This window comes from Centrocercus urophasianus, unplaced genomic scaffold, assembly GCF_019232065.1.
Source record: "Centrocercus urophasianus isolate 14NV4802_14NV808 unplaced genomic scaffold, USGS_Curo_1.0 seq_15, whole genome shotgun sequence".
In the NCBI taxonomy this organism is placed as follows: Eukaryota; Metazoa; Chordata; class Aves; order Galliformes; family Phasianidae; genus Centrocercus; species Centrocercus urophasianus.
Genome location: NW_024884697.1, coordinates 9,003,111 through 9,019,413, shown reverse-complemented (window position 1 = coordinate 9,019,413; position 16,303 = coordinate 9,003,111). Strand labels below are relative to the sequence as shown.

At 35.5% G+C, this 16,303-nt stretch overlaps 1 protein-coding gene across 1 annotated transcript in view; it reads right to left on the bottom strand.

Annotated features, from left to right (window-relative positions):
- Positions 1-16,303, bottom strand: part of CACNA2D1 (calcium voltage-gated channel auxiliary subunit alpha2delta 1) — a 355,647-nt gene that overhangs the window by 7,050 nt on the left and 332,294 nt on the right. The window contains exons 31-37 of the mRNA XM_042816157.1: positions 15,719-15,790; positions 14,939-15,091; positions 14,800-14,852; positions 11,740-11,795; positions 11,465-11,594; positions 8,503-8,615; positions 5,674-5,756 (exon numbers count right to left, since the gene is read on the bottom strand). Of these exons, the coding sequence (XP_042672091.1) occupies positions 5,674-5,756; positions 8,503-8,615; positions 11,465-11,594; positions 11,740-11,795; positions 14,800-14,852; positions 14,939-15,091; positions 15,719-15,790 (660 nt within the window). The remainder of the gene's footprint in view (positions 1-5,673; positions 5,757-8,502; positions 8,616-11,464; positions 11,595-11,739; positions 11,796-14,799; positions 14,853-14,938; positions 15,092-15,718; positions 15,791-16,303) is intronic.

Below are 16,303 nucleotides of genomic sequence, written 5' to 3'. Positions count from 1 at the left end.
AAGAAAGAAAGAAAGAAAGAAAGAAAGAAAGAAAGAAAGAAAGAAAGAAAGAAAGAAAGAGAGGAAGGAAGGAAGGAAGGAAGGAAGGAAAGAAGAAAGGAAGAAAGAAGGAAAGAAAGAAGGAAAAAAGCAGGAAATAGCATAGAATCAGCAGCCCAAAAAGACTTTTAACATGGATACAAAAGGCTATTTAGAAATTTTGCATTAGATGTCCAGGTTAAGTGAATGTTACAACTAAAACAAACAACTAAAACATCAACAAAAAAGAACAAAAGCAAAACAAACCCCAAAATGACAAAAAAAGAAATAACAAAACATCAAAAAAATCTTGTATAAATCAGGGGAGAGATTAAGCAGGCTGTCATAGGGAAAAGATCAACCTTTAAGGAATGAAATATACATGTGCTAAATACAAAGGTAAAAAGCTAAATACAAAGGTAAAAAGTTTTGGATAAATTAAAAGCACAATGTAAATCTGGGTTAGTGAAACTGCTTGATAACTGAGGTGTAAATAGGAAAGTTGGAGATTACAGGAGATATAACAAAGGATTTTAATGAGTTCTTTTGTCAGCTTTTAAGGGTTGAACACAATTCCCACCACACACAATTCATTCTTTAAACCAAAAGCTTTAGAGGAATCAGGTCAGTTTGGAATAAATATACTGGAACTCAGATCTAAGTAGACAAATTAAATTTAGTAAATCGTCAGGAATGATAACATTCACTGGCAGAGCTGAAAAAAATTTGGATGTCAAAATGGAACAAAACAAAAATCAGCATTAACATTCTTCAGGAAAAAAAAATCATTCTGTAAAGAGCTTACATTATATCAATATTATATTATATCAATAGTAGTAATTTCCAGACCAGTCTCTGCCATCAGTTAGCTTTCTAATTTAGCTCTACAATAGTGGCTTAAGCTTTTTTCTCTTTGAGTGCACTCTAAAAGTCCAAAACTCTTAAGCTTTCTGGTCAACAAACAAGGGAACTCCCTCCAGAAGTTCACCAAATTTGGAGCAGGACACTAAGATTTGAAGATGCAATGAACTTTCCGGTTGATTTACTTTGGCTCCATCATCTTTTACATCTGCATTGCATCTTGAATTTCTGAGCTTTGTAGACCGATTTACAGTGCTAAAATAAGCAGTTATGATGAGGATAATTTTTAAATATTCTCTCTGGCATCTGTTATTCTTTGTGTGTCCTAACCCAAGATAAAAAGCAATAATGGGAGGGAAAATAAAGTCTATCTAAAAGAAGTTTTTTTTCCCTCCTGGATTGCACACCGTATGCTTTAACTTTATGAAAATTATAAGGGGGGGAAAAAAATAGCAGAGGAAGTCCAATAATAATTACATAAATTAAAAAAAAAAAAAAAACAAAAAAAACAAAAAAAAACCAAGAGCTGTATGGAAATGGAATCCTATCATTAATTTCAGTGAGAATACAATTACATTCAGTAAAACCTGCCGAAGTTGAGAACTTATTGATTGCTTGTATATAATATCTAAGCTTTCTTTTAACAGCATCATTTTCACTCCTTACCTCTGTCAGTGCAGTGAGACACTCAGCTATTTTCTGAGGATTTTCACCAAAATTTTCTGACCCATTACATTAGTCACTATTACGTACACCTAAGAACCCTAAATAAGCAGCAGATAAGAATATTTCTTTCATGGGAAAGAATTCTCTCCAGCCAGTTTCTCTTCACCAAAAGTGCATCAGAAATTTCTTGCATTAATAAATCACATGTGAAATTTCCTTCTCCTAATCCTCTATGCTTGAGGTGAAGTGTCAAATACAAATGTCATCTCTTTCATGTCATGCCTTACTATCACAACTCCTGAGGGGGTTATTTTACATCACACACCATGAAAATTATTCACCACATGCAAAACAGAAATGAATGCTTTTATAAAACCTTACATTCATTGCTGAGTATCAAAACCACATATTCATTGCTATATAAATATCAACATTTCTTGGAAGGTAGTGCCAGTCCAAAATTTTAAATACACACATGGAAAAACATATATATACACACCTAAGACTATATGCATTCTTGTTAATTCTTTAGAGGTACACAATACCCATTTCAAGTACTAGAACTCTGTTATGAAAAGTCAGAATCCATTACGTTACATTGACTATAAATAGGAAAAAACTAAGATATCAGCCAAAGATCTTCGAATGTGATATTTGATACCAAATGATTACTGAATGTTATATCTTTTGTAAGCTAGCCCTTTTTATTATTATATTATATTTATTATATATATAAATATATTATATTTATTTTTATTATTATATTATATTTATTATATAGACCTCCTTATTATAAGCCCTTCTCTTGCATGGAAAACACCTCAGCTTGTACTCAAGAGTCATTTCAAGTTTCAGTGCATGGTCTTTCATAAACGTTGCTACCTTCCTTTGTCTGGACTACCACACGATACTGCCCAATCTATACACCTACACCTACACCTGCCTACATATAGACCTCATCAAGACATATACAGTTTTCTGGGGTTTTCAGCCTCAACGTGCCCACTGACACCCGGGAGCTAATAGAATTAATGCATTCTCAGAAGGGCCTAACAATCTCTTCTCTACCCTCTTTATTCTAAGGCATTGCAAACAAAACCAGGAAGAGCAAGCTATTCAAAGAATGATAAAGACTATTTTGTTATGCTTTCTTTGGGAAAATAAATAAATAAATAGCTGAACCTGATCAGCTATTTTATATGTGCGACTTCAGAGACTTTAATTAATGCCCTGCAAGAAGCTGTTACCTTAGTCACAAGATCCTTAAAAACAGAATGGATGAACAAAATTACTTTTATAACTTTCTTCTGAAAGTAATGTATCAGATAAAATGATGTTTCTTCATGAATTTCCAACTACAAGCTTTTGGTCTGCCTTTTTGAGCAGAAAGATCTTTACAGGCATAAAGACCTCAGCTCAAGGTGAGCCTCTGTCTAACGTACATTAGACTGTAGCTTTTTAATTAAAATAAGGTTACTTACAGAGCAAATTGCACAAGTAAGAATATGAGATGTTAATCTAGATGTGAATGTGAAATACCACTGCCTTGGGGGAAGGGACTTTATCCTTCCTTACAACCTTCAGCTATCTCTGTGCACGCTGGCTAGAAATTAGATCATTCAAATACACAAAAAGAAACTTCAAAATTACTCCATTACAGCTAGTAAAGAGAACTTAATTTTTTTTTCACTGATGTTCAAGAGATATTAACTGAATTTTCCCCCAAGTATAAAGAGAATGTACATAATTATGAGTGTTTTGTTACATTTTTTTATATTCTACCACATTAACTCTGAAAACTGACACTTCTACCTGTCAGCTACTTGTCAGATTCCACTTCTACTTGTCAGCTGGCTTTGATACATATGTTAGTATCTCCCTCTAGTGGTTTTCTAAGTAATATTATTGATCAGACACCCTGGAAGCATACAAGTTCAACATTAATCTCATTCTCATCAGATCAGCAGTTCTTTTTGTGTACATGTCACCATGCAGTAGTGGAAATTCTCATGTCATTAAACACAACACAGTCAAAAATTCCAGGGCCTTGATTCTGAACTGGAAAATCTGCACTAGGTCAACATGCTGTATTCATGTATTTCATTAGAAGAAAAGACATTGTTTACGCTACTTAGGCAACAAATATACATTTTTTAAATACATAGGTCACAATATATATATTTAGGTCACAATAAGTTACAAATACGAATTTACTGAATCCGACATCTAATCAGAAGAATGCACACTGTTACCTTCTATCATTAACATTTTTGTTAACTTGAATGAGGTGAAAACTTCCATATGCAGAGCACTTGTCTTTGGTATCAAGTACAGCTTTATTCTCACAGTTACCATAGTATCTTCTGATTACCTTGTGCCTTTGTTTGCTTCTGTGCAGAAAGCTTTATTTTATTTTATTTTAACAGGGGCAGGAAAAAAATATTTTCAAGAGAATGACACTGACTCAGTTGATACATGTGCAGTCTCAAAGAGACAGCTGCATAAGCCCAAAAGGTTTCTGTGTCTTTGTATTTGCTAGGGGAGAGGTCTCTGTGTTCCCTAACTCTGATTTATAGGGCTCCAAGCAGAGTTTTTTCATATTTAATGTCCCTAAATGCTGCATTAGTAATTTGCTCCAGACTGCATCTTTTGAGACCTGCTTCATTATGTTTTCTTTCGTATGCTTTCTACTAGAAAAAGCCTGCTAATTTTTTTAAGCCAAGAACAAAACAAAAAATTAGAGAAAGTAACTGACCATCCACACCACATGAAAACTTGCAGAAAAATGAAGATAGGAGCAGACGTCATGGCAGAGGCACGACTCGTTGTGCATATAGGCTGATCCTATTAATAACGGGCAAAGTAGCAAGTAGAGGAAAAGAAAGAAAACACAGAAAAAAAGACATACAAGATGAGATATCATGCAGTTTGCTGGCAGTTAGCAGAGTTAATGTGAAAGCATCCACCCAAGAGCAAGAGATTCACAGCGAATTTTGCAAATGAACTTAACCAAAACAATCCACTGTTACAAAACACATGACTTACACACTGATTAGCACATCAAGCTAGTGAGCAAGAGTTTTACTTTCACACATGATAGTTGGAAGGACATGGAATATTTACAACGAACAAATATTTTTGTACAGGTTTTCAGCTTTGTTGGTCTCTAATAAGACTTCTTTATTCAAATTAAATCTTGTTACTAGAAAAATACATTGAAAGTGTAGAATACTGTCTGGATTTTACTTTTTTTTAATATATATAGACAACTCAACCATTGTGCCTACGTGGATCATTGGATCAAAACCTGGTACACAGTAGTTATAATCAACTAACCTCATCAGAAGTGTCAATCTTTCCTTTGCAAAAATGGGATGAAGTATTACAAATGCTTTTTAAAATTAATTTTTATATGATGTCAACTATTCTCCTTTTAAGTACTCTTTCTTTTGCAGTTTATTCTGAATATCCGGAACTAAATTTGTTCTTTTTCACAAAGCATTTTGAAGGAGAGATTATATTCAAAATAAATAATATATTTGGGACAGTTATCATTTTTTCCTTCAAAACTACAATTACGTATACAGTACAAGGAGAACTAAAGCATCAGCATAGCTTTGCTAATTTCAGAAAAGAAATGCAGTTTTGTACTTGTTCAGAATTTGACCTACAGTCAATACACACTTGCAGAATTTCTAGAGGGAACATCATCCCAAAACAGATGGTTTTCACCATGTAACAACACTTCAAATGATATTTGTAAATACTACTATAAAAATATCCGTTCATAACAGTAATATCATCTGTTTGCCAAATCCACAGACAAACTGAATTCCTTAGCACTGTACTCAGCCCATCAGTTTTATTCTTGCTGAGGTTACTTTCGTTGAAATCATGTGTGAAAGTACTATAGTTATAGGAAGGGTAGATAAGAAAGCAGCTGTTAATTTTATGTAATTCATGGGATACTTGAAATAGAGTGACTATGGTCTAGAGTGAACAGTATGTTTAGTGATAGATAGATTATAAGGCATCAAGGAACATTTAAATACAGTTTTTCCTGCTCTTCTAGGACAACTCTACAACTGTTTTTAGTGATACGCTGAAGTGTTGCAAGTTCAGTTTTACCTGTTTGGCTTCATCAAAACAGACATCAGGACCTTTTCTGTATCTGGGCTGTTTGACCATTTCACAAGGATTTGGCCCTTCATCTGTGTATCTGGTTAAGGAGCATGTTTGTATTTTGGGCTCTGTACATAACCAGGATTAACATTCTGTTTTCACTTTTGCGGGACAAGTTTTATTCAGATAGAATTGCAATTAAAATCAGCTGTCACAGTTCCCTAGTTAAGTGAAAGAAAACCAAATAAAATTAAACCAACATCCCAATAAAATAGATGTCAACTATCTTTTTTAATGAATATTGCTTTAAAAAAGAAAATAAGTCTTCATGACTTTTAACAATTAGTAATTTCAGAACAATATGCAAAAAATAAAGGATGCTTCTATTACTATTGCAGAAATTATTTGACAAAGTGGGAAACCTTCTGTTATAATTGTGTATGTTACTATTGAATTATTTGGGTTGAAATGAATAAGCACAGTAGAAGTGAGGAAATCCATCTGGAAAGGTAATGTCATATACCAATTGAAGATTGCAGTGAAGGTTGTGGCAGTAATGCCAAGGCCTATAAGAACTACTTATTTTACTATACCTACATTATTCCAAATGTCATAGAAAAGATCATCTCACTGTAGCCTTCAGTAGTAAATGTGAGGTAGTGCATTGGTTTATGTTTCTGAAACTCATATTTGCTGATATTTAAGCATAAATACTACACTTCGCTTTTACCACAGACTAAAAAGATACAGAAATCACTGCAGTGCACTCGAAAGGCACTAATACAATGAAAACAGTCTTCTGTTGAACCTGCTAATATTACCATTTTTTGTTTTTGTGGAGTTTAAATATTTTTGGTTTTTTGAATCATTTCCCTTGTACGTAGTACACACAATAAGCTACAGTTTGTTTTTTTTTTTAAATACTGAGCACCAAAATTTTTTACATATGTTAGCATATGTAATGTAAAATTGAAGCAATCCTATTCATGCACTACTGTGGAGTACTACAGCAGATTCACTGGAGTAAGAGGAGATGATCAAAGGAAGAGAAGGCAAGAAGACAGGGAATTTATTTCTACAGCTCTGGAATCTATTTCTGTTCTCATTCAGATGTTATCAGATTCCCCTTCCCTCTCCTCTGTGGAGGCCCAGGTGAAAAGGAAGTCGAAACATAGAAGAACTCTAAATGACCACGTGTACAAGCAAAGCGGTACCAGCCAGAAGGAATCAGAGCCTAATAATATCCATCTGAATAACACCTAAAGGTCATTCTGCCTATTTATGCGATGTTATGCTACATCTGCATTTCACAATGTACCTTAGTTATAGAAAAGAGAGGATAGTCTAGTACTGCATAGTTGAAACAAAGAATAAAATAGTTCATTTAGTCAATACAAGCCCACCCAACTGCTCTGACTGCAATTTGAGGTCATTTACTGCCCTCTGAAAGATTGGATCCCCACAGGGAAATGCACATAATGTGCCTATTTCCCATCAAATCTATTCTGTTTTCTATAGCGTGTCTTATCCATAAATTCAGACAGTGGCAATAGTTAATCAAACTGTCATGGACTGAAGCCAATTAGAATATTAGGCTGTGTTTACATAGTTTTGTGACAACATGAGTATTGCTTCCACCCCAGTGTAACTTCCTCTTTCAGACCAAGCATGGATGGAATTCCCATTTTATGAATGTCGGAATTAACACATTTTTGTGCTAAAGAAATACAGTCATCTCTACCATCATTTGTTTTTATTTCAGATATGGAAGTATGCTGTCTCAACCAACTTCCTGACATGGAAAAAGATTTATATTTGTTTCATATTCTGTCATGATAATATACTATGATTACTCTCTGCCAAATTTCTACTGACCTGTATTTCCTGCATTTCCATCACAATTATCTACCTGTACCTAATGCAGTGAACAGAGCAGGGCAAAGTTTCATCTTACAACAATTTTTCACCAGTTTTGTTTCAGTGCATGCGCTGCAAGGACTATGCTTGGCAGGTACATCCTGTATCTCCAGCCAGATCTGAAGAATTTTCCACGATACCAGCTGGAAAACTATAGCCTTTGATGATTAAAGCAGATTCCACAACGAGTAAGTAGTTCTTATCCTCACTAAGTATACGATTAAGTGCCTCAGTCACTTTGTCCGAGTGTTGCAGGCATCAGTGCAGCATTCAGCTTTTAACGACCAAGCTATCTTATCTTGGTGTTACCCTTCTTACTTCTTACTTCTCTACACGGATATTTCTTAAGGCTGACCAAGCCCAGGTGTCTCAGGCTCCCTTCCCACATCCTGCACTCCAACTGCCATTCAGTTTGGTGGTCCTTCACTGGGCTTGCTGCACTATGTCAGTAAGGTACTGAGGAATCCAAGTCTGTACAAAACAAGTGTTTATGAATGGGAAGGATCATCATGTGACCTTTATTGCTAGGCATACTGCCAACTGATGTTCAATTTCTTCTCCATCATGACCCTCAAGGCATTTTCTGCAGAGCTGTTTCTCATCACTCAACCCTTAGATTGTCAACTTGCATACCATTATTTTGTCTTGGATCCAAAACTTTGCACCTTTTTCACTATGCTCCTCTGAGCCTATTTCCACTTAGGTCCTCTCAAACAACAGCTTTGCCCTCTACCTCAAGGACTGCTGTTTCAGATGATTTGTGTTGTCGCCCACAAATATCTGCTGCTTCAAGTACTCCAATGGCAACCATGCTACTAATATAAACACAAACAGAGCATTATTACCCAATTATATTGCAGTATGTCATAGACAGAAAAATCAATCCACATCAGTAAATAACTTGATTTTAAAGGATACCCGGCTTTTCTGCTTGCATCAGTGGCTTTGGATCACAGGAGCGGCACAGCAGTTGGCTGTCACTAATAATGAATACTAGATTGGTGTTTGAAATCTTCTCTGCATGATAAAGTCTGGAAAAAAAGCCGACAATAAACAATGCTTAAGTGAAACAAGGAATGCTGTATTTGAGAACATGCATAATCAGAATAAAACATAATCTAACTTCTCAGAATCAAACTGGCTTCTCTTTTCTATTAATGAATATCTGGAAAGATTAATGACAAATTTTGTAATCTTTTTGACATTTTCATGATTCCCTCTTTCAGCTAGACTTATTGGTGGAAAAAGAAAAAAGGAGGAGAGCACAGAAGGCCTTTCATTGATTTAACAGCTAGCTCTGTGCTTCCAAAGTAGTAGCTATACTGAGAAAAAAACATCAGTTCAGCATCAGTTCTTCTGGCAACACTGAAAAACAAAACAAACAAACAAAAAAATAAACACAAATGAGAAGAAAACACACACAGAAACTTACCTATAAAAAGGAAGATAAACCAGCTTATGGTATTTGTGCTGCTTTTTGGATATGTGTCTGTTGTATTTTACGTACATATTATTCTGTAAAAGGCCTTTTGGTTAAGAGTCATTTGTAATTTGTAAGTAATTGAAGAGGTAGAATTATATCTTTAAGCTATAGATGATACACTTCATATATTAGATACTAAACACACGGCTGTATCTAGATTTTTCAAAGAAAAATTTCATGTGCTATTATTTAAATCTACAGGAGAGGCAGACAGACCTTCCACAATCGTAGTTTGTTTCTATTTCTTAGTCATTAGGAAAATGTATCCTAGAGGTCAAAGCAAGACAACTCAGGATAATGTAACAGGTTAATTACTTTTAATAGATTCTATTTAAAAAAAAAAGTTTTTACAAACTTTATGAAGGTGGTTGTTATTCTACACAAGAAGACATTTTGTTACTTAGATGTAAATACATTTTACCACTTTCTTTTTTACCAAATTTTTCAAATGATGAGTTCATACCGCTGATTAAGTACAGTAAGAGGACAAAATACCTGATAATTAAATAATTGATGCTGTAATTATGTATCTGGTTGTTTTTAACAAGCTCAAGCCACCTCTTTTTTCTTGTGTTTTCCTGGCTTTATAACAATAACATATCCATCATAGTTAGAAACATGGTAATTATTTGTCTTAAAACAGCATCAGCTTCACTTATCCTTTCTTAGACTGTTGATCTTTCCAGACTGCCAAGTGCACATTGAAGCACACAATTGTACTGACTGGGATACCTATGCATGGGGAATATCACAGAATCACAGAATGGCCCAGGTTGGAAGAGACCTCAAGGATCATCAACCTCCAACCCCCCCGCCACATGCAGGACCACCAACCTCCACATCTAATACTAGACCAAGCTGCCCAGGGCCCCATCCAGTCTGGCCTTACACACCTCCAGGCATCCACAACCTCTTTGGGCAGCCTGTTCCAGCACCTCACCACTCTCTCTGTACAGAACTTCCCCCTGACATCCAACCTAAATCTTCCTACCTTCAATCTAAAACCATTTCCCCTTGTCCTGCAGTTATCAACCCTTTCAAGAGCTGATTCCCCTCCTGTTTGTAGGCTCCCTTTAGGTATTGAAAGGCTGTAATGAGGTCACCCCGCAGCCTTCTTTTCCGCAGGCTGAACAAACCCAGCTCCCTCAGCCTGTCCTCATAGGGAAGGTGCTCCAGTCCCCTGATAATCTTCATGGCCCTCCTCTGGACCCTCTCCAACAGCTCCACATCTTTCTTGTACTGGGGGCTCCAGACCTGGACACAGTACTCCAGATGGGGCCTCACAAGAGCAGAGTAGAGGGGGAGAATCACCTCCCTGTCCCTGATGGCCACCCCTCTTCTGATGGAGCCCAGGATACCATTTGCCTTCTGAGCTGCAAGGGCACATTGCTGGCTCATGTTAAATTTTTCATCTATCAAGACCCCCAGGTCCTTCTCTGCAGGGTTGCTGTCAAGGACCACTTTTTCCAGTCTGTGCTTATGTCTGGGATTCCTCCAGCCCAAGTGCAAAACTCTGCACTTTGCCGTGTTCCACCTCATCAGTTTCATCTGGCCCACCTTTCTAGCCTGTCGAGGTCCCTCTGAATGGCATCCCTTCCTTCTACCATGTCAACCGCACCACTCAGCTTGGTGTCATCAGCAAACCTGCTGAGGGTGCACTCAATTCCGTCATCAATGTCATTGATAAAGATGTTAAAGAGCGCAACATCTTTATCATAGGTGTCTTTGCTTTCATCTATTTTTTAACATTTGCTTCTGAATTTTAAATTGAGTAATTCTGCAGTTAAAAAAAAAAATGAAATGTCTATAGCATGTGTACAAGTTTGGGCTTTTCTTTTCTTTTCTTTTGAGAGGGTTAGGCTGACAATGCAGTATCTTTAGAAAATGTATTTGGACAAAATGTATTTCCAAGCCTTCTGATAATACCCTCTGGAATCAATGAATGCTGAAGTTACTATAATCTATAACAGTGCTTAAATCATCAGTACTATTGACTAGAAGGTAAATTTGAAAATAAATTACATAATCTTCTTAGCATAATAAATTTCAATACATAACTCCATTAAAGGAGATATCTGCTTCTGAGTATTACAAAACTCCTTTAAGTTTATGTAATAAATTAAAAGAAAAGCAATAGTCAAGGAAAAAGAGGATTTATTTACATACAGGCTATAAAGAAAAAAAAAAAATAATGACAATGAATCACTAAATTCAAATTCATTCTAAGAGAATACAAAAAGAATTCAGTTTATTCATGTACTGCCTAAATACCTCTACACTTCATGGAAGTCTGATATAGTTAACCTCAAATACATTTTTATTACTACAATGATGTCTTTAACATTTTCAAAATAAATGAATATTCAAAAGCTATTGTTAACATTGAAGTAGGCCTACCTTGAACAGTTGATGCAGTCTACAATCCCAATAAAAGATTTATCATCATTTTCAAAGAAATACTGAGTTTGCTCAGTGATACAACTTGTTTTAGGCAGAGCAGTAGAAAAATCATCGTCTTCCATATCAGCTGCCAGAAAGAGGAACAAAAATAAATAAATAAAGACATTTCAAAAGAGGTAGACAAAATGAGGAGATCCAAAATATGGCCCCCAACCTAGATTCTTATCTTCCAGTTCACTCAAAGTTGACTCTCTAATATTCTCTTGACTTACCTGCCTCAAGGAAACGTGGGAAAGTCAAGCTCAAAAACAGCTGCTGTAAGATAGACCTGAACACAAAAAGACAACGTGTATTTGTTAAAGGTTTTTTTTGTATTTGCATTTGCTGTGTCCCTAAAAACTACTCAAACAAGACCAAGTAACAGCAGAATCATCACAGCTAATTATGCTTTTGTAAGCTATTAACACTGTGCTTGTATACACTTCACAGTTTGATTCTTTTTCTTTTCAGTTTCTTCCATATCTTCTTTCACAGTAATTTTTTATTTCGTTGTTGAGATTTGCTGCCATTTGTGCCCATAACTTATATAAAGAAAATGCTAACATGCCATCCATGTCTTCCTATTATCTCTCTATGGAAAATGGAAGAGGCATGGTGGTGTTCCTCCAGCACTCAAACCTACCAGAACTCTTTTGGAACACACTCAGGGGAAATACTCCTGAATTTACACTACTTTACACTGATTAAGGCTCATTAAATTATCAGGAGATTAACACTGGTGTACTACAAGTATATTACAAAAATTAAGACTTTAACAGTTGACTTTTAAAATCATCTCTGTTCCTGCTCTTGGGGTACAGAATATATTTTCTTCCCAGATGCTGGCAAATCACTTAAAGAGATCCATATACTTCAAAATTATTTTTTGTTGCTTATGATCACATTTTTCTTATGTCATTTACTTGAAGCAAGTACTGGCTTGTCACATAATCAGCTCACTTCACTTCTACTGACCTTCCAAAATAGGAATAGCTACATTCACATTCTCCCACTCTCTGCCTCTGTTTAAATCTTGAAACTGTAACTTCCTATGGTCTTGTGTTAGGTTTGTTTCTAACTATAATTCGATGAGCAGTCCCGATCTCTCCTCACCACATCTGACTGTTATGCAGAGAGAAGAGACTGTATAACTTTACTCAAGGGTCTTTTCCTTTTCTCCTAAGCCAGTGTGATCTACATGTAACAAAACTGAATCTGCCTGCCATGTTTCTACTCAAGTCAGTGCTTGAAGGGGATCTGGATTCACTTTCATACCTTTGAGCCTTCAATTATCATCAGATGGAGGGTGCACCAATAATCATGGACGGGAAGAAACCTACTGCAATTCAACAGTGATTGGAATTTGCTAACTGAAAGTCCAGCCCCTTATAACAGCTTACTGCAGAATTTACTGAGAACGAATGAAACCAGCAGCCTGGGAAAGCTGTAGATTCTAAGTTAAAAGAGCGTGAAGAAGAAACAATATGCACTCTCTTAATGCTGATATATCCTGTATCAATTTCTGAAAACTATTACTCACTCTTTTATCCCACATTGTTTCCAGAAACATTATAGTTTTCCTCAGCCTGCTTCTCTTATTTCTCTGCATTTGCTTTTGCCAGGTGCCTCATTTAATCCATTTTTTGTCAGCCCTTTTCACTCTGCTTGCTTAATGTCCTTCTCTGCCTGTTCATGACCTAGATTCCATTAAAATTATGTTCACAGAAAGAACTATCATGTGGTACTTTCAAGTTAAACATCACACAAAATAAACCTCAGGTCTAAATTGAGTCCAGACCACAGACTCTGATTTGAACACTGATAAACTAAAGTCTCTGTGTTTGAGAAGAGCTCAAGTTTCTCTTCTGGATTATTGCCCATCTCCAGTTTTTGATGTTTGCTGTTGTTCAAGAAAACCAAGATTTTAGCTGTTGCTATTATCAAAATGTAACCAACAATAAAAAACAATGTAGAATCTTCACAGAGCACACCATGCGAAAATTACTACATTTGTTCATCTAGTATATATTTTAACTTGTAACTTCATAAAGTAGGTAATTTATTCCAGCTTGACAGTTACTATAAAATATAAGCATCATGAAACTTTAGAAAAGTGAAGAGACAGTCTCCAGTAGTGCAATTCACATCTGTACAGAAGTATGACATCAGCCCCAATAGCTTATCCCAGCTTGGTGCTAGGTAAGTAGTCAACAGGGATTTCTATCTACATGGTTCTGAAATAGTAAAATCATTTCTGTAGCCATTATTAATTACACATAAAGAAATAATAAAAAAAATAAAGCTCCTAAATGGATCTTTAGTTTTAAGATTACAGTGATTGTGGTAGATAAACCTAATTACTGATATAATTCTACCTTCCCAAAGACCAATCACAAAATACCAGAACAGTTCAAATATAAGAATTTCCCTTCCCGTCCCCCACTATAAAAAATGCTACAAGACTAGAGAATTTTCAAAAATGCTTCAGATTTCATTTTTTCTTTCTTATAGTTCAGTAGTCCTTTTCACATCACTTCAAAGAACCAAATAATATATATGAATTAAAAAATTAGCTGACATATATAAACAAATAACACTGGTTATACTGCGATTTGAAGCACATTTTGCTTCTTTATATTTCACTATAGAGAAGTATTAAATATTTTCATAAAATGATTCACTGAAGAGCAAAAATTGATTTTCTTAAGGCTGTGCAGTATTTCCAAATATAGTTTAATGGAACCATAGTATGGTATGGGAAGCGATCTTAAAGACCATCTCCTTCCTCTCAATACCTCCATGGGCAGGGACACCTTCCAGTAGATCTGGTTGTCTAGAGCCCCGTGCAGCCTGTCCTAGAGCACTTCCAGTAATGGGAAACCTTTTTCAGTACCTCACCACCCTCACATTGAAGTATTTTTCTTTATATTTAATTTAGATTTAACCTCTTATAGATTACATTAGCCCTTGTTCTATCACTACCCTCCCTAATACAGAGTCTCTCCCTGTTGTTCCCCCTTCAGAGCTGTCAATCAGACTTTGTTAATCCCAATTTATTTGCTAAAGCTGACTTTTTAGAGTTAGAACATAGACACAAAACATGGCAAGAGTGGTTTGGAATTTGACTGCTGACATATCACTTGACTATTGACAGTTCAAACGGGTTTGGAGACATAATCAAGAAATTTCACCATGAGAAATGATCAGAAAGTAAGGGTTCAGAAAAAATTTACTGGGAAAAAAGATAAAAATAAAAGACTAATTGTCTTAACCTTCTACATGCTTGTACTTACCAGGCAGCTGCCGAAGCCCACCATCCTAGATGCAAAATATCTGCTATTGTAGGCTGGGAAAAAAGAACAAGATTATTATTTATATAAACAATTCCACACTTTTAAAGAAATGTCAGTTGCCTCATAAGGTACTACTGACCACATAAGCCGAACGAAGTCCAGCTCCTTGCTTTGGTTCTTCTTCAGGATCACAGACTGACTGATAGTCATACGACTTGTTAAAGGCATACAGGGACATGTTAATTAAGTTTCTCATCAAGCCCGGGTCAATTTCACCAAAGAATCTTCCAATCTGATGAAGAAGAATATATAGAGATAAGTTAAAGTATTACCAAGTAGTTTTTGTACAGAAAAGTAAACAATGCTGTTACTTATTCTTTATTTTATTTTCTCTAGGGAGACTCATTCAATTGTGCCATCTGTGATTTTATTTCTGCTTGAAGGTAACTGTTTCAATAGCTTGATTGAGAACTCAAGTTAGGAAGTTATCATTAAATACACTACTACTAAATGAGACTACCACAGAAAGAAGAGAAAGGCATGTAGATGCCATACTACTTGCCCTCTTCACCATTTATTCATCCTCTTCACCAGTTTTATTCATCCATCTGTAGACCTATCATTCTAAAGGCAGAGCACAAATAACACTGCAGAAGTGTAGCACCTTAAACCATAAATAAAATTGTGAATAATACTAACAAAATAACTGGAATTCCTCATTTTTTATTTTATTTTTTTTTTTTTTCCCCAAAAGTGTATTATAATTGCTGAACAAGTCTTTAAAACTCTGATGGGCATTGTAAATATACTTAGAAAAAAAAATTGCAGTATTAGGGTGAGTTGAGAAATAAATGCTACTTTTTTATTGTAAAACATCTCCCTGTTGTGTTTCAATTACAGTACTCAAAACTATGCATACCTGTTGGGTATATTCATCCCGATTTGACATCAGAAGAAATCCACCATCATCAAGGATAACACAGTCCACATGCTATTATAAGAAAGTAAAATACGTTTTGTAGAAATGATTTGTCAAAAGAAACTTCTTTATCCTACACTTCAGATACATCTTCAAACCTATGTGGCCAAATCACAACCTCATAGCCAAGGGCCAATATTATGCTAAAATAAGTAGCATTATCAGCATTATAAAAGTTTGAAGAAATCAAAAGCCTATTTGTGACTTAATTTCATAGAAGTTGCTTGTAAATTCTTATTCACTCAATCCTTTGTTAGCTGTAAGAGGTAAAATCCATGTTAAATCAGATGGTAATTGAACCTGAGCTCGTAATAAGGGACTACAACTTCTAGTGTACTTTCAGCCACATGTAAAATCTTTTACTATTTGCAGCCTCTAAAAGTAAAGGTCCTAAAGGCAGATTCTGAGCTTGCTATTTGAGATTAATTTCACATTTTTGTATATTCCATGCTTGCCTACTTAGTTCCTTCCAGGTGTCAGGTGCAGGGCTGGGAAGCCCACTGGTTCCCTGTATTCTTTCAGCCA